The sequence below is a fragment of the Eubalaena glacialis genome, chromosome 5, assembly GCF_028564815.1.
Source record: "Eubalaena glacialis isolate mEubGla1 chromosome 5, mEubGla1.1.hap2.+ XY, whole genome shotgun sequence".
Classification (NCBI taxonomy): domain Eukaryota; kingdom Metazoa; phylum Chordata; class Mammalia; order Artiodactyla; family Balaenidae; genus Eubalaena; species Eubalaena glacialis.
In genome coordinates this window covers 27,557,367-27,577,167 of record NC_083720.1, presented here as the reverse complement: position 1 = coordinate 27,577,167, position 19,801 = coordinate 27,557,367, and the positions used below count along the sequence as shown (strand labels likewise).

Genomic DNA, 19,801 nt, shown 5'->3' with positions numbered 1-19,801 from the left:
ATGATATATATTATAGAATTATATAGATATTAAGCTACTAAATATCTTTAGTTTTAACACAGTGTTGGGTGATAAGAAATGTGAATCTCTGGTGCTGAAATGAAGGCAGGAAATGAGGGGGATATTTCTTCCCTTTCTCCTCATTCTTTCAAAAATTGTGGGTGGGAATTGGTTAACTTTGATTTGTCTAGTTTTCTGATGGTAAATGCATGTATGACTTCTTCAGTGTGAAGGTATGCTATATGTTTCACCATTTCAAAGTTTTGCTTCACAGTATTCTCTCTTTCTTTGTCTTGTATTCTTCCCTGGTTTAAACTTTACAAATGATTGAAGATACCTTTTTCACTGTTTGTCCTCAGAATGGCTTCACTCCTTTATACATGGCTGCCCAAGAGAACCACATTGATGTTGTAAAATATTTGCTGGAAAATGGAGCTAATCAGAGCACTGCTACTGAGGTAAGACTGTCAACTCTAAAGACTTGAATTCTTTGATCTTAATGTCCATGTTCTTTGTATCCAGATGCAAAGGGTCTCCATTACCTTTATCCTACGAGTGTTCATGTTACTATTGTAATCTACAACAGTGGCCATGAACGAATGACCCAGTGCACACAGTTCAATGAGTTTATGCCTTGATTTGGGATTCATGTCAATTTATTCTTACATGAAATCATGCTTCCATCAATTTGCCATTCTCTAGCTTTTGGGAGCTTTGTACTATTCTAAAATCAATTTATAGTAAATTTTATCCATCTCTTTTCATCAGTGTTTTATCTTTGTTAGGATCTAATACAATTCCTTAAAGGAAAGTTTTTTAATGATTAGCAGTAATTCAGAGTTATTTATGTTCACACAACTTCATGAGGAATATGTCGTCAGAAAGCTGTTCATACTTTATGAAGTACAAATTATGACATGTGGTTGTGTGACTGTGATTATGGCAACAACTGAATAGAATGCTCAAAATCAATCCAGTCTCAAAACGTTCAGGCCATCTAGACATAAAAAGGGGTTGGAATGGGCCAACTTACAACATCACTTTCCTTTTCCTGTGTGTGTTCTCCAATAATCCGAACCTGCTTTGTATTTTCCTTCTCATTTTTGCCTAAACAGATTAAGGAGGGAGTTCAGTGATTGTTTGGAACAGTGATTTTTAAGTGATGCTCAGGATGCTTTTGAGCTTGGAGAAAATGCCTCAGGGGCCACTAGAAGGTTGGGAGTAGTTGACACAGGAGAGGAGGGGAAGAGAGCTCCACTGGGACATGCCTCTCCTCACCCAAAAGCAACCAGGCTTTAGTTTTCCTATTTCATGTTCTGTGGCTCCACTGACAAAATTTTAAAACTCCTGCCCTGGAGTGAAAGATGACTGGTAGATAGATGGCTGTCACCCAGAAACTATCTTGATAACTTTTAATGTCTAATATGGCCTCCTTTCTGGACAATTAAGTCTTTAGGTGAAATAAACATGAAATCCCTTCTACCCTGCACTGTGGGGAGAGGTCATTTATAATCTATTAAATTCATGTCCAGGACCTTTGAGAGAAAACTTTTTATGGAGGCTGGCAATAACTTTCTGACAGCTTACTCTCAATAGTTAAAAACAATCCCAAGACATCACTATTAATGGGACCACAGTTCCTGTTTATGACTGGAAAACACAACTGCTTAGTATGAAATGATTTCACGTTCTCTACTCAGCACACACAGATTTTACACTCCTACCACATGAGTACAGTGTGATTTTTATGATTATGATTTTATGACTTTCTGAGACACTAATTCTGTCAATGAATAGCACGTGAATATCCTCAGGCAAAGCTTGGGTAACAGTATGAGACTATATCTCTGCATTAGGACCTCTGAGAAATGTACCAAACTATGGAAATATGCATTTGTTTTACTTTATTTCCTTGAAAGCAGAATCATTTACCTAGAGAAACCTTTACACTACAGAGTTCTACTCACCAAATAGACTTTTCTAGTGTATGATTTAGGGAAATACAGCCTGACAGCATTGTCAGCTTTCTCAAGGCTCCTCCAGTCTGGACCTCTGTAGCATCTCACTGTGCTTCCAGAAATACCCTTTTATGTATGTTGCATCAGTGGAGTCTGTGTTACACTCTGATTCTCAGAGAATTAAAACTGTCTCTTATTTCCACAAAGAAATATGACTGTTGCAAGTAAATCACATGAGGTTTTGAATCCTAGTTTAGACACATATATGCCTCTAAGCAAACATATATTTGTTTTGTTTTTTAATCATTTAAATAAGTAAAATTAATTTTCCCTGACTGGATATGTATAAACTTAGTTGATTAATTCCACACCACTGGCCCGAATGGTTATCAGGAAATACACTAATGGAAAAATCTTTGCATGTTCCCTTTTAGTCTATCATTCTGTGAATGAATAACATCTTCCCAGGGCTATATGGTTGATTACTATTTGATCTTTTAGGCTATATTGCTAAATACCTTCTACGGTTGTGTGTACATGTATGAATATACCTAAAGAAGACACTTACCTTGAACCCATTAGTAGCCCTAATTTTGCAAAACTTAGTTACTAATCAAGACACTGTGACCACTTTAAAAATCAGATAATTATGAGATCATTCAGTATGGCAATGAAACTCACGTTTGAAAAGAAATATTTAAAGTGTTGAAATTTCCCATAATTATGGCATTTAGCATTGGTAAATAAATGATGAAAAATGAAGCTACAGATTTTTAATATAGGTTTCCTTTTCATAGAGTTAGTGAAGGTACTTCAAAAAATCATTTCAAATCTTTACCCTTCTCCCATGAAGTGTAGATTAGAATGAAATCCATGTGGTGGAGGTCCAAAGTTAAATTCTCTGAAGGGAGTTCTCTGTCTGTCCAGTACCATTTTTATAATTCTCTGCTTTCTTCCTTCTTCCTGAATGTTACCAAAATTGAAGGCTAAAAACTTTTTAATTAGGTTCTGTGCTGTCAGCAAATGCCTTGTCTCTAAGAAAAAATAAAGTTCACATTCTTTTAATATAAACTATCCCAGTGTTTCAGGGGGGAATCAAATTTAAATGTGTGCATGGTAATGAGCTTGTTCTTTCCTCCTTCACAGAGGGCTTAATTTGTGCCAAACAAAGTTCTAAATTTAGGCTACTCTCTTTCATCTTACAACACTACATGCTTTACTCTTCCACTCCATTAAGTAATGTATTTATATAAAATTCAATTCTAATTTAAAAAATTCAACTCTTACTGTGGTAGTGCATATATGATATGATGCATTTGAGGGAAATGATTTTCCCTCCGAAGTCTACAGTTACCTTTTAAAAAATTACTGTTGAAAACAAATGGAGTAGTTAGATGCTGATAAATTGCCATTGTCTCTGGAATATATTCAATAGATGTACCATATCCAGTTGCCCTCATCTCTTCTGTGAATGGAAACATTTAACTCTGAGACTTATTTTCAAGCTTTTGTGAATTAAAGGAGGTTTTCACATTAACAGAGCCTAGAATATATACGTATATTTTTTCTACTTATTCGTCACCTTTCCGTTGCTGAATACTTGTTTCTAGAGAGAAAACATAGCTTCTAATCTTTCTAATGTGGTTATCCATCTATCTCTAAGGCTCCTCTAACTTTGATGATCTTTGTTATTTTTTTAATTGTTAAGTTTCGAATTGAAAGACTGATTTTCTTTACATTACTTAGCACAATTTTATATCTAAATGATTTAAATAATATACAATTCAACTAAGTGCAAACTTAATGAATTAGCCTTATTTGCCAAAGAATTTTAGATCATACTATGTCCTAAACTTCCCAAATTAATTGGTAACAGACCATTCCATTAACAGTTGTTGTGAGATATTTAGCAACTTGCATAGTTAATCATGTAATTTATTTCCCTGTCTTGGCTACCATATCTTTGATTCTCAGTCAGACTTGTTCTCCATTATTTCTACCCATCCCACATTTTCCTTCCCATAAGCAGGCATTACTTAGGGTTGGTTCAAATTTTTATTTTCACATTCAAAACACATTTGAATACATCCTGTGTGTATTGTGCTTTGTTAGGAAATGCAGATGTTTTAAAAAATAAATAGAATGGGTATTTTAAAAAATCTGATGAAGCCAGTACATAGTACAACAAATGATGATAATTTGCTTTAATCTTCACAGTAATAATTAATCCTTTCATTTTTCTTGTCAATCTTAATCATTAATTTGAAAATTAGATGCACTATTTCTTGGAGGTGAATCCCAGGCTTCCAAAAGTTGCTGGAAGGTTTTTTCTTGTGTTTCACCAGGATGGCTTTACGCCCCTGGCAGTGGCGCTCCAGCAAGGACACAACCAAGCAGTGGCCGTCCTCCTGGAGAATGACACCAAAGGGAAAGTGAGGCTGCCAGCTCTGCATATTGCAGCTAGGAAAGATGACACCAAATCTGCTGCACTCCTGCTTCAGAACGATCACAACGCTGACGTACAATCCAAGGTAAAAGCTGCATACATTTGTGGAAAGGCACTCTTCGGCCACCAGATTCCTCCTGGGAGATGATGAAGAAGTAGGCCATGGTGATAATGCAAAATTACTTCTGGTCATCAAAAGGGATAATTTACTTTCAGAGGTATTTCAGAAAAAAAGGGGACTGTCTCTTGAGTACAGTAAGAAAACAGAAAAAAACCTCAAGATAATTTTCTTTAAAAGGTGAGGTTCAGCTTTTTAGAAATCTGCTTATTCATTCTATTTCTATTTGTGGTAAAAAAAAATAATAGAACCAGAATTAGAAAGATATAATTGTATAATGTTATAGTTGTCTTTTTTCTGTAGAATGCATTTTGGCATGCTGGAACGGTATATTCAATTGCAGAGAACAGATTGATTGTTTCCTTAATTTTGCACTGTGTAATATCTTCCCTCTTTTTCCCACACAACACTGCTTCAGATGATGGTGAATAGGACAACCGAGGTACAGTATTGCGGTTATATCAAAATATACCTTGTTTTTATTTTATTTTTTGTCCAATTAGAATAAATGCTCACTAATTTATACTAATGATTGGAACTTTCATTATTAGGAAATTAATTAATTTGGAAACTTTGCCCATAATTAAGGCAAATGGATAATTCAAAAATTTTAATATAGCATATATTTGAAGCATTATTTAATCAGTGAAACTTTAAATAGCTTATTAGAGTAGAGCATGAAACAAGACTCTTCCGTAATATATATTTTACTAAGTGAGCTTTATTATTAACTTTTGGCCAATAAGAGATGTGACCTCCTTTCTTAATGAGAATTCTCCATTTAGAATTTAGTGAAGTGTAATTTAAGGAGGTTTCTCTGCCACTGTTTCATCCTCTTACCTAATTGCAGTTGCCCTTCTATTCTGTCTTTTTATTTTTACCACACTGTATATAATCAGTAATGATATTGAGCCTATCATGAGCAAAGCATTTACTTTTATCTTGCTTTCTTACAATAGTTGTCATGAAATCATCTATTTTCCACATACCTAAATAAGTCCCATCAATTAACAAAATCAACAAGAGTATTTGGTTCGGAAGCCTCTGAGAGTGTGTGGGGGGGGGTTGCAGGGGGTGTGTGGTATACGAGGCACTAACACAAACATTGTTGAAAGTATATTATAAAAATTAACCTATATTATAAAAATTAATCTTCAAAGGCAGGTGACTGCTTATGTAGGTTGATTTTCACTTTGCTGAGGGTATTCTTTAGACTAACATCTCATATGATCACTGGGTTGTGGGCCTATGGGGGTTTTGAGCATTCACACTTAGTATTTACCGAGAGTAGTGTATTTCTAAACCTAATATCTTGTTTATTGACAAATTTACCCATTGAGATGTGAAAAGACTTGAATTATTCATATCACTTCTTCTGTTCCATATCTGAGTGTGGAACTTAGGTCAGAGATTTTTTTTAAAAAGCCCAACTGCTTGGTGAAATTGCTCAAGACTGGAATCATACAAATTGATATATCTTAATTACTGATTTTAATACCTTTCTTTTGTAGGTGATTTTTGGTAATCGTTTACATTTTTTAAAGCAGTATTGGCTCTAATCATTATGCTGAAAGCAGCAATTTGAGTAGATACATACTGAGTTAGAAATATTTCTTCGGGGACAATAGAATAACAAAGAGGGAAAACCCCTCCATCAATAGTCCTGTAGGAAGGTGACCTGAGCCTTCCACCTCCATGTTACTCAGGGAAAAGTTCCTCTGAGGGGCTTATACCAGCCTCGTGTTGATCCAAGAGTCACAGCCTGAGGCATCATCATGGATTTTCAGTGAGGCTGTGTCAGAAGATAAATTAGTTTATTTCTGCAAATAGGAAAAGTAATATTATTATACTTGAATAATTTGAAAATGATTCATCAGCAGTCACTGTGTTTTTCTGAAATTAAATTGTAACTTGAATAAAAGATGCATATTCAGGATATAACTGGGTGACAGGAAATATCAAGATAAAAATGAAAAACATCTAGTCAATTATTTCCTAAAATACTAAAGTTTGGCATTTAATAAAATAATAGCCAGGTTGTAGACTGATTTTTTTCTTCTATATTGACATTAATATTTGCCATCATGTAGACACAAAATAAAAATATCATGACCACAAGAGTAGGATTTGGATTGATAGTTAATATTCTTATTTTGTGTCTTGATTTGCTACAGTCAGAAATTATTTGCAGCTAATTTGGCTGATAGCACAGAGGAATTTCTATTACCTAAGGTATCTGAATGCTTATTTAGGCCATTTTAAAAATAAATTCACCAAAATCTATATATCAAGTGAATAGAAAAATAATGGTTGTGATTTAGATAATGTTTCTTAGAAACAGTATTATACACATCAAAGTTCATTTCAAATAAAAGAGAACAATGCAAAATATCCTCAAAACTGCAGGATTTGATATCCAGTTTTACAGGAACAGTCTTTATTTTTCCTATAATCTTTTATTAAGCAATGAATATTATGGAGAGCAAGAATAATGCCTCTTTTCATACTTTAATAAGAAAAGAATTAATATGCTTCTACTGTGAAAATGGCAGATTTCTAACTACATTTTCATTAGAAAAAAAAGAAAGGAAATATGCTTTTCTTCCATTTAAGATTTTCAGACTCATTTTTAAAACATTCTGATAGTAAACTGTTCTCTAATGCTCATGTAATTGATTCAACTTGCTTATTTTATTCTATATCAATCTTATTTTATTGATAAAGTTTGGTTTAATTAACATTCAAAATTGGGTTCCACTTAATTTTTTTCTTTATTTTATATTCATATTAATTCCAAGTATATTGTTTAATTTTTTTTTAACTTTTTTTTTATTACAACAATATAGTCTGACTAAACATAGTTGTTAAAGAGGATAGAAATGTCAGGACAATGTAAATGATGTAAGATGAATTGTATATGTTCTGTAAGAATTTCTCACAATATTTTCATAGTTCCAAAGATACAATATCAACCAATGCTGTTTTTCATTTTAAAAAACACCCAAACCAAAACACAAACAAATTAAAAAAATAGAAGTTTTGAGATTTTCTCTGGAGAAAACATTTTTTATTCATAATTATATTAATTCTATGGCTGAAAAAATATGCTGTTTAATCATATCGTTTTGTTCTAAAGCTAAATCAACTCAAGAAACATGGTTTCATACAGATAACAAATCTCATAAATAGATAAATTGTTAATGTAATTGGAAATAATGTTGCCAAGAAATGTAGGATATTTATTTACCTGTTTATATGTTGACTTATTTACCACTAAATTTAAATAATAGCACTGAAACTTAAAAAGTCTTATTAAAGCATTTATGATCTGAATTGCATTGTTCACGTATTAGGTAGATGTGATTTTCTTCACTAATCCTGTGACTGCAACATACAGAGGTGAAATGCTTTACTGACTGTCATTTTCTTTGCTTTCCACAGAGTGGTTTCACCCCTTTGCACATTGCTGCCCACTATGGAAACGTCAATGTGGCAACTCTTCTTCTAAACCGGGGAGCTGCTGTGGACTTCACAGCCAGGGTATGGATTAAAATAGTTTCTTTTTATTTTATTTTATTTGGCCATGCTGCATGGCTTGTGGTATCTTAGTTCCCCGACCAAGGATTGAACCCGGGCCCTTGGCAGTGAAAGCGTGGAGTCCTAACCACTGGACCACCAGAGAATTTGGCATTTTACTAAAGTAAAAATTAACAATGATAAAGATTTTATTTCCTTTTCCTTACCTGGATTTATCTGTGCTGGAGATACTAGATTTTCCATTTTTTTCCCTTCAAATCACAGGAAGTCGTCACAACCCAACACGTGAAAAATAGTGTGTCAGTTCACATGCACGCAAATCATTTGCAATAAGGAAGATGTTGATTCTCACATCAGTATGAGCAGTTACATTGAAAGGTCACACCACGAATCATGAACAAGCAGCGTCAAGTTGATAAAAAATTAAACTGTTGAAACATTAAGTATAAAATGTATAACTACATCTATACTATGTCCTAACAGTGACTATAGGGCATACAATTTGACAGGGATTTTTTTTTTTTAATAAATTGAGAATTTGCTCATATGAGGAGTCTTACTGAAATAGTAAAAAGACATTATGTTGTGTTATAGTTTTAATGGTATGCTTTCACTGGAAAGAATTCACTTACATGACAATTATAAAACTCAGTGTACTTAATATGAATCAGTAAATGCAGTACTTGAATATTTGCAAAATCATAACATACCAAAAAATCAGGTACACATCCTTGACCTAATGATGGTATATGATAGCCAAGAAAAGAAATACATATAATTCATGTATATCGTATTTTTGTCCTTAGAAGTCTTCTTCTCTGAAACTACATTGAGTTATTTTCAAGTTTTTCATACTGAATTATTCTGAAGAAGGTGTTTTTAAGAATCATTTTTCCATTGGGTATTGATATGTATACGTGTACTCTATTTTTAAGCATAGTAAACTTTAGGATCCCAGAATCTTTAAGTACATAAGTGTTATAATAAGAAAGATAGACTTTAGCCTAGGGCTCTATCTAGGTAGGATCTGAAATTTTGTTTCTATTGAATATTATGCCAAAGTTCTCCCTTTGTCTCTTGACTGTGATGTGTACATTCAGTACATATGTTGTAGTTATTGACTAACTTAGTTATGCAGTTTCATTCCATTTATCATTCTCTACAGTGCTTTGTGGTTTGTGTGCTTTTTTTGTTCCTTAAAAATCAAAAGCATTGAAACCATAGAAACCTCAGATAAAATTACAAAATAGGTCACAATCTCCTTTGTGCTAATACGAAGCCATCACCATCATGCCCTGTCATACCCAACATGCTCTTGTTTGGTCTTTCCACGGTGTAGAATGGAATCACTCCTCTGCATGTGGCTTCCAAAAGGGGAAACACAAACATGGTGAAGCTCTTACTGGATCGTGGTGGTCAGATCGATGCCAAAACTAGGGTGAGTGACTCTGTTCTTTCAATTTCCTACCATTATTATTTTTTGTATTCTTTTAGCAGACACTTTAAAATACCAGTCCCTAAACACAGGCAATGTGTTTTCAAGGAAATTGCTTTCTTGGATTAGATTTAAACCTCATACAGCATTTAAAGGTTGCACATCATATGTAAAGTGGAATTCATATTTGCTCATAAGTGCCTGGAGAAACAGAATGCTAGCTCCTCAATGAGACAGTTTTTCAAGTCCTTGCTTATTGATTTTCATGGAACAAAGATCAAAGATTGAACTTACTCATCTCTGATTTGGCTAGCTGTAAATATCAAGAACCCAAACTCATTTGCATACATTAAGCTATGAGAGTGTGGTTTTTATGTAAAATACTTTAATACATGTTGAAAATCTTTTGCTTCAAACTTTTCAGCTCCTAAGTCATTTTTCTTAAGTGGTTATGCTATAGGGATCTGAGCAGGAGATCTCCTATTATGCTTATGGAAAAAAAGGCATACAGTTATTATGTTGCACTTTTACTCATGTCAACTCGCTAAGAGGCATTCCCCTCATTCATTTCAAACTTGTTGAGTTAAATATAATTCTGAGTTTTTATGCATTCCCAACAAATAAATCATAAGATAGGCAGGACAGTACACCTGTTGAAAGTGCAGACTTTGAATGCAGATTACCTAATTTCAAATCCTGCTTCTACTGCTTACAAGCTGAATGACATTGGCAATTTACTTGCCTTCTCTGAGCTTAGGCTATAATACTACCTACCTTATAGGGTCATGTGAGAATCAACTCTTAGGTATTTTTTAAGTGGCGTTTAGTAAATTACTTAGCTACTCATAATTTTTTATTATGTAATGGATATTATGCACAATTACTTGCTTAAACATTAAACTAAACTAGTATTGTACTTTAATATTAATTCTCTGGAGTAGACTTGATTAATCATAGACTTAAGCAAAACTTTAAACATTCCTATTACATAAAATTTTGAAATATATGGTAGAAGAAGTCTATGGAAGTTGGTAGATAGAATATGTCCCTTGTGATATTTTATCTTCACTTTGTTTAATTCTGGGACTTTGCATTCTCATAGTCCAAGGACTAAGGATCCAATTTAATTCCCTTGCAAATCTTGAGGCTAACAAATATTTTGTTTAATAAACCTTATCATCTTTGAGCTTCTAGAAACTACACCAATCCCAGACTATACATTTTGGGTTTTAATGACCTCAGGAAATGTTGCTTTCTTAATCTCATTTCTCTAAGACATTTGGTCCAGAGCACTTGTGTCATATTATCATCTGGGAGTTCTGGAGTGGTTTGCTTTGTCTATCAAGATCTTTGTTGCGGTGTCCATTGTCTTTGCATCAGAGTTTTATATGGTTTCTACCCTTCGCTTTGATGGCATGCCTTTTCCCTTGCTATGCTGTAGGTGTGCAGAATTTGGAACAATTACATATAATGCTGCATGCTTTGCTTACTTGTTCTCTATATTTAAAGGAAAGAGTTTCTGTACCTCCTCCTTTAAGTACATTTCTAACATAATGAGTCCCTTTACACTTACCTTTCTGTTTCTCTTGAGTCTCTCTAATAATTGAGAGTACCAATGGAAAGACAGCACTTTGTAAATGCAAAAAACTTTTACCTTGGTCAATGTCTTAAGGATGCACATTGCTCTTATTAATGCTTTTCTGGAGTATTCATTCATTATTGAGGCAATTGATTTTGTTTTTATTGATCATCACAATATTTGCTTTTTTCTTTAAAAGATGCTCTAATTTGCATTCCCTACATACATTTGCATATACAATTTAAAAGTCTAACTACAAATAAGCATTGTTTTTTCATAAAAGAGTACTAAGAAATGGAGAGAAATGGATTCTTATGCTAGTTCTGCCATTAACTAATTGTCCTTGAGCAAGTTAACAATGAAATGTAAGCCTTGGTTTATTATTCTTGAAGGGAATATTTGGACTGTATTTCATCCAGTGTAGCCTTTAGATATAGCAAATAAATGGAATTTCATTCAAGAATTTATAAAGTGAAAATGGATTTTCTAATTATACATTGTACAGACATTCTGTTCATTCCTTCCTTAAACAAATAATTATTGATTTCCTACTTGGTGTTGTGAACCCTAGAGATAACAGCAGTTAACAAGACAGACTATATCCCTTTACTCAGAGATGCAAATCAACAGTACCCAAGGGATTAGGTTAGCAGTGTACTGGTAAAAGTTTAATAATCAGCTCTTCAAAAAAATAAAATAAAAAGCTCTGATTTGTAACCTTTGCCTTTGATGATTTCCATGGTGTAAATACTTCCACACTTTCACCATGGCCAATTGGAGCTACCAATATGGTATCACTGAATGCAGAATTGGGAAAAGATGTGCAAAAAATTGACTCTCACTAGTGTGTGCAAACTGGTTCCAGTACAACCTAAGGATCAGTCACAATAATGAAGGTGGTACTGAGCTTTTCCCTGTAAGTGAAAATACTTCCTCATCTCTAAGGAGTAGGATTTTAAAAACAGTTAGGTTCTTTCAGTATTGGCTATAACTATCAGACCTGTATCCTTCTTACCAAAAGTAAAATCAAGTAGGAGGTAAATACTGAAATGCAGTGCTGTGGTCTGGAATCAGGAGGCCAATTCTGGAACTATAATATTTGATTACTAAGGGAATATGGTTTGCTTTTTCTTTTGTCCTTTAAAAATATTTTTTTAAATTAGAAAATGTTATACTTGTTTTTGACTATCTTTTTAGGTAACACAGTAGTGTGTCTTTATATGGAATTTAAAATAATATTAATATTATTGTTTCATTTTTTTCACAGAGGTCTCAATTTCCCCTAGCAGTCAAATTAGTCATAAACATTCTGAATTTAGTATGTTCCATCAAAAATTTTCCCTTGGTCTTATTATTTTCTCACTTATAATGTTTTCATTATTAGGAGAAGAGCAAGATATATAAAGGCTTTGGGGTAATTAAAAATAAAACCATACCCGTAGTTTCTCCACCACTTTCACCAGCACTATGTCAATCACTGAGACATTTTGCATCTCATTGGCATTCTTATCATTGACTAGAATCTAGTGTGAAACTCTGAGACATTTTCACCGGAGCCCTGGTTTTCTGATATCTGAAAAACCTCATTTTAATGTTAAAACAGAAATGTTATAGCTAAAATGATATTATTAATTCAAGTTTTATTAAAGGCATTATTCATTTTTATTTTTAAACTTATTTTTTATTTAAATGTGGAAATACTTCCTGTAAGGATTATGGCTAAAATATTGAAATACATATTTCAATGCAAACAATAAAAGTATACAAAAAACATTAAAGGATGATGAATGAAAAACAATACATCAGAAAAAGGGATCACCCTTGCTACTTGTTATTAGGAGTAATAATTAAAATAATAACAATAGTGGCTACCAATTGTCATATGCACACGATGTTCTGGGCACCCTGCTAAGTACTATACAAATATCATCTTAATTCATCTTCCTAACAACTTACAAAGTATTATTATTTTCTTGTTGAGAAAATATGGAGGTCTCCATTTGAGAAATGAGACTACCAAGGGGAAAAATGAGTTCCAGAGGAGTTATATAACTTAACCTAGGACACACAGCTTAGTAATTAGCAGAGCCTATATTAGTACACAGAATTCAGGATACACTGCTGGAAGAATAATCTGAGAGGGAAGAGAGGAAAAGATAAGGAGAGAAATGGTCGTAAGAAGCTAATGCTGTGGGTTACCAGCTAGATGAGTGGTGTCCCTTTAAGAATTACTGACATCACCATGTGATTTGAACTGATTCCAGTGAAGAAAAAAAGAGAACACAGGGAAGGGGACTCTGGAGGGGAGAAAAATGTAAACTTCAAACACAGTCTTAAGAATTTAAAAAAAGAAAAAAAAAAGATAATGAACAGATCATAGTCTCTAAGAGTAAAAACTAAATTAAAAGAGTAAGTTAAAAAGTTCTTGAATACAAAACCTTTTGATAAAGATTTTATGGGGGACAATAATGAGACACTGCACTTTGTAGAAAATATCCAAAATCGACCCAGACTGAGCATGTTGGGCAACTTGAATTTGATATAATTCACATGTCCTTTATAAGAGCAGATAAACTGCATCACTAAACTGTAAGATTTAGACCCAATTATTTAATCCTTATTGTTCCTTGATGTTCTTGCGGGTTTATTAAGTATTCTCCATATTTTCCTATTGTTGTTCTGAGAGCATTTTAGAGGTTTCAACATGATTACACAATGAATATTTCATGTAATCCATAGAAAACATTACTCTACCTTTTTAAAAATGATGTAAGGCAGCATCCCCTCATTTTTCAAACAAGACTGTAAATTAAACAGGGTAAGGAAAAGCATCCTCATTTGACATATCGTGAAGCTGAGCCTCAGAGAGCTTCACCCATGATGGGCTGACCTGAGACTCACACCCAGAGCTCTGTGATTCCAGGGCCTACACGCTGGACCGTGCACATCATGCCTTCATTTGCTGTGTTGGATTTCTCAAACTCTAGATCTCAATGAAGCTCCCACCAAGAATATGTTTGAGAAATCAAGCTGTATCTAACTGCTATTTCACTTATATAGCAACCAATGCTCTGTGTTTCCACCATAGGGCACTGAGGACAAGTTACAAAAGCCTCGTCATTTTAATCACTTTGCCCACACAGTTTGTCTTTTAAGCTCCTTTTGGCAAATTTTAAAATAACTTGGCATCCCAACTACAGTAGTTACATACTTTTTTCTCAAAAGACAGTCTTTTCTTGCTAATTCCCAGGTAACCAAAACTGCAAGGTCTGTTTTGGTTATTTAGTATCTCAATACTGGCTAAATAGCTTTAACAAAGCAAGGAATAATTATCATCAAGGTCCTAGACAAAAACAGATGACACACTCAAATTTGATAATTTGAATAGAGATTATTAAAGGGCTTATTTATACCATTGTGGCTGGACTGAAGGGGAGGCACAAGGGACAGTGGGGTATCCTTGGGGCTAGTTAACAGCAGGGCTCATTACCAACCCTAGACCTGAAAGGTGAGAAGTAGAAGAGGTTACCATCCTTTCAAAGGAGAAAATTGTATGGAGAAGGCTGCTATGGCAGGAGCGTAACCTTGGGCAAAGAGTCACAGCCAGATCTAGGAGATCCTTCAGGGAGTTGCTTCCTTGTCTTGCTGCATATCCCATTGGCCAGCCCCAACCAGAAGCCAGAGGGCAGGGTAGCCCACTGATACAATCGAGAGAGATCAGACCACAAGAAACAGTGGAGAAGGGAAGAGCATGGCTCTGGAAGGGCAAATGGAAGATAGCTAGCTTAGAAATCCCAGAATGTTGGATCAGGAAGAGTATTGTAATCCAGGTGAATTATATTTCTTAGGAGGAAAGCATAACCCAGAGATATGGTCCATTACAGTTCTGGATAAATCAGAAGCTTCTAAAGTCCTCTTAACTGCTCGTCATCCCTCATTTTCTAGACCGCTACCTACCTTCTCAACCTCTTTCCCTGAGACAATCCTTTAAGTCTGAAATCACCAGTTAATTTATGTAGTCATGATTTTATTTTGTTTCACTTCTTGCCCATTGTTCTTATATTTTGCCTCATATTTTCCAGCTATTCTGCTTTTTGGCCATGAATAAGAGAAATAAAACCCAAAAGACAGAGGGTATTTGGAGATTGCTCTAAAGAGAAATAAAACCCAAAAAACAGAGGGTATTTGGAGATTGCTTTAGAATCAGAAACTACCTGTGAGGTTATCAGGGTCAGAAAGTTTTATAAATAGCATAACATACAGTTGTGCCATAGTTTTATTGACACTATTTTAATGCTATATATTGATAATAAATTTAATTTTTGAAAAATAATTATGTATTTTGTAAAATGATGAAAAATATGAGTGGAAACTTTTAGAAAAATGTGAAAAAATGACCCTTCCCTTTTACGAGCCTCAGGGAGCATTTTAGGAGAATTTATGAAAATAATGACAATTCAAGAGAGAAGATAGACAGACAAATTAGATTAAGAAGAATTTTTAGGAGTTGTGTTAGGACAACCAGAATGAAAATAGTATAACAGTATAATCTCTGGGTGTGGCTCCAGGCAGGTAGGGCTTTCAAGTTCAACAAATGCAACACCCTCTGCTTTTCCATCTTCCTAAATATGCAAACACATGACCAGCCACAGTGTTTTTTACATTAAACCTCCACACATGGGATTTCTCTTGCTCTCTCCCTCTTTCTGTTTTGTCTCTGTCTTTCTCATTCTCTTTCTCTCTGCCGAGATCTCTCTGTCTTGTTTTCTCTCTTACTGTTCTTTATCATTTAACTGATAGCAATTCTATTACTGATCTACTGAGTCACTAGGGCTGAGTTTCGGAAACCCTCTTTTCAAGGTGGCAATAGATACAATCTTGCTTTTTTAAAAAAAGTGAACTCAGGCCTATCTTTCATTCTTTTGGCAGGATGGCTTGACGCCCCTTCATTGCGCTGCAAGAAGTGGACATGACCAAGTGGTGGAGCTTCTGTTGGAGCGGGGGGCTCCCTTGCTGGCAAGGACGAAGGTGAGTCATTATGAGGAAGATGGGATCCAACAAACTCTTTAAGACATTTTTTTGATAATCTCCATTCTTCTTGAAATCAAAGCATCAGCCAAGCGTATTCTAGTTGCTCAATATTTGTGTTCAAGGAATATGTAATAGATATCAAACTTTTAAAATTATTTAAAATAAAAAAATACATGCATTAAGATGTGTTAAATGTATAACTTCAAGTTCTTTCTATATTCTTACCTGCTATTCTCTCTGCAGATGGAAATGTAAATATTACTGTATTATACGTGAATGAGAATATTATATATAAGTGAGAATATTTCTTACACTCTATTAGTCTACATTTTTATTATACTCTGAGATGACTATAAAATATATATAAAACTGTCTTTTAAAGAAGCACAAGTAGCAATACAAGATACGTCTTTTGGCTCTCCAATCTTTATCTCTTAGACAATACTAGTAAAAAGAATTACTCACCACTGGTGTTGGTTGATTATAATTGAGATTAATAGGTGATGTGGAAAGCATGAGTTAGAATAGGCCAGCTACAAAGAACCAATAAACAAGCATACTGTTCTCTATGGCACAGTACATCTAGTATTTTTTGTCTCATTTCATCAACATGCCCAACCATGGGGAAAACTCTTATCCATATAAATAGAAACCAAGTGATGAGCTGATTTGTTGAAGGTTTTCTTTGGGTTATCAGAAAATATCATGAGACGAAATTTGAAGATAATCACACAGAGTTATTTAATGGGACATGTAACAACCCTTGGACCCTTAAATACAACAAAAATTTAGACAAGGGACATGTCTTAATATTTTCTCCCTATTTCATCTCCCCCATCCCCTGAACATGAGTCATGTCAACTGATGCTGTTACTAGGGTAAGCTGAGAAAAATAAGGCAGCAAACACAGCAAATATTTTTAAATTTATATTATATCTTAATTGAATATTTAGTTGATATCATTTGGAGCAAAAACCGGCCCACACATTCAAAATTTGTATAGAATGAACTCAGTCTTTAGCGATGTGCCACACAGATCATGAAAGGGTGGCTTCAAATCAGAAATATATGAAGACAAGAAATAAATCATCTGCATTATTTTTATTCTCATACCTATACTAAGAATGTTGTAGAGATCTGTCTTTAAAATGTAACATTTTGGGCTGGGTAATGCAAAGATAATTATGGAAAGTTTTGTTGAGGAAACGGATTGAAATTTAAATGGAAATAACAAAATTTCATACTAGTCATGTTATAACCAATAAAAGGCCTATATCAAATTGAGGGTAGGTAGATATACTGTTGCACAAACCATAAAATAATCTCATCTACAGAATCTGCCAGTAATTGTCATATCACTAATGAAGACCATGAGTTACCTAGATGGAACTTTTTTTAATGGCCTTCTTGTAAAATCAAATATCATTCATATATAAGGATACAGCATAAAGCATCATATAAGGTTACAGCATAAAGCATCCATATATAAGCATACAGCATAAAGCATCTGTGACTGCATAATCTGCGACTGTCCTACACTGTTGAAATCACCTTCCTTGTTGAGAATGTTGGGCCTTTGGCCTATTCTGGCTTCTTTATCCAGACAGTTTCTGCTTCTTTGAATATAATGACTGCCAAACTAAATCCTTGGTCAACAGTTATTTTCTAGTGACTGTATTTGCATTGATTAGTAAGAAAAGACAATAGTCCCCTTCTTTTAATGGGCAAATGTTTTCTAATTTAGCTTTTTCCTATAAGCTTTTTATTTAATTTTTAAAAATGAGAGTCTCACCTAGACTAATAATTATCAGTGAACTACTTGGCTGTCTTGTATTCCTGCTGTTGACCTTCTCTGAAGATTAAGTCTAAAGCTGTTTTTGGCAGTATCAATGATGAGAAATTTAGATTATCCTCAAAATTTTAAAGTTGGGAGGTCATCGACACGTGGTCCATATTTGCCTTATAGTTTTCTAGCTCTTATCTGACTGCTTTCTCCAAATCCAATTCACATCTCATGATAGAAAAAAGAAGTTGCAGAATTTCCGAGCAGTGTGGACCTAAGAGATGATCAAAGTCTCCTTCTCTCCCTGACCCACCCACTTGCTCCTCCTGCATCCACTTTCCCCTCCATTGAGAAGTAAAGAAATTCATGGAGAGAGATGAATTGAATGTAGATTTCTATGTATGGAATTGGATACAGATAATTGAAGCATCAGCTATTACTTGTTTTTGTACATCTAATATTGCCCTAATAATTGTGAGCCAACTGAATTGCTACACGTACTATATATTCATTCATGAAAGACCTATTAATTTTTGCCTAAGAATATCACAGTTATGAAATTAAACATTCTCTTATCTTCCCTCTCTGCCAAACATAATCTGCTGTATGTTTAGGTGTCGAGTGGAAATTATTTTTCTCTGCTACCAGTGGTTCCAGAGATCAAGAATTGACTTTGTCGTGTTTCAGAATCCGAAAGTAATGACTAAAATGTGGTCTTGGTTTGGTTTGGTTTTGATGCGCAGAATGGGCTGTCTCCGCTTCACATGGCTGCCCAAGGAGACCACGTGGAATGTGTGAAGCACCTGCTCCAGCACAAGGCGCCTGTTGATGACGTCACCCTGGACTACCTGACGGCCCTCCACGTTGCCGCACACTGTGGTCACTACCGTGTAACCAAACTCCTTCTGGACAAGAGAGCCAATCCAAACGCCAGAGCCCTGGTAAACCTAGCCCAGTCCACATTAACTGAATACAGATCGACATAAGGAAACCCACATTGATTGACCAATGGTTGCAGACACAGCAGTGCATGGTTATAGATGTGTAGTTAATTCTAAATTTGTCACCTCCCACAAGCTGCCTGCCTACTTCATGCCTTCATAGTTTGCTATTAAATGATGGCAAGGATAGATTTAAGAGAACACCAAGGTAACATTTCCATAATTAGCAACTCATAGATAGGTATGAAACCTCTGGAGTGATAAGCATTTTTAAACGGAAAAGAGAAGTTGAAAAATAGGCAATTATCAAGTAAGTTCTAGACACCTCTATATAGAGTCAGAATAAAATTGTAAAAAAGTTGAACTTTATTAGTCTCTTTTTGACAAAGAAAGTTTTAAAGTGGTGAATAGATTTTACTATGTAAGATAATGTAAAATGTAAGCCTGTGAAGAATTCACTTGGAGATATTCCTTATTGACCTGATTACTCAGCCACAGGCTAATAGAAAAGTAATGCTTGGCGTCTTCTTGCTTCAGGAAGCATTTTATATAAACTATTTCAGGAATTGCTCAGGAGAAATCTGCAAGAGGCTGTCCCTAGAGCAGCTTCTGTTTCTCCCAACTTCTAATATTGAATAAATCTTCTTGCTTCACTTATATTTTAACCATAATCATTGGAAGCACTAGACATGTACTAATTTATGCCTCTTGTTTCTTAATTCTCCAACTAAAAGCAAATCCTTTTTTCTCTTTGTTAAATGGTTTATGTAAGTTAAATTAGTCTTTAGACAATCAATATTTAAGAGAATGTCATTAGAATTAGCAAATATTGAATCTTATTTTTATTAGAAATTTTTCATTGGAATCAATTTATTTATTATTGCCTGGGGAGCAACTATACTTTTAGGTTTATGTGCAGTTATGTAAGGATATTTATTTTCTTATAAGGAGGAAAGTACTCATTTTCATTTGG

The 19,801-nt window shown here is 34.3% G+C and overlaps 1 protein-coding gene across 2 annotated transcripts in view; it reads left to right on the top strand.

Moving 5' to 3' along the window:
- Positions 1–19,801, top strand: part of ANK2 (ankyrin 2) — a 248,589-nt gene that overhangs the window by 88,969 nt on the left and 139,819 nt on the right. For both annotated transcript variants that reach the window (XM_061192043.1, XM_061192042.1), the window contains exons 5-10: positions 360–458; positions 4,304–4,489; positions 7,964–8,062; positions 9,399–9,497; positions 16,003–16,101; positions 18,631–18,828. In XM_061192043.1, the coding sequence (XP_061048026.1) occupies positions 360–458; positions 4,304–4,489; positions 7,964–8,062; positions 9,399–9,497; positions 16,003–16,101; positions 18,631–18,828 (780 nt within the window). The remainder of the gene's footprint in view (positions 1–359; positions 459–4,303; positions 4,490–7,963; positions 8,063–9,398; positions 9,498–16,002; positions 16,102–18,630; positions 18,829–19,801) is intronic.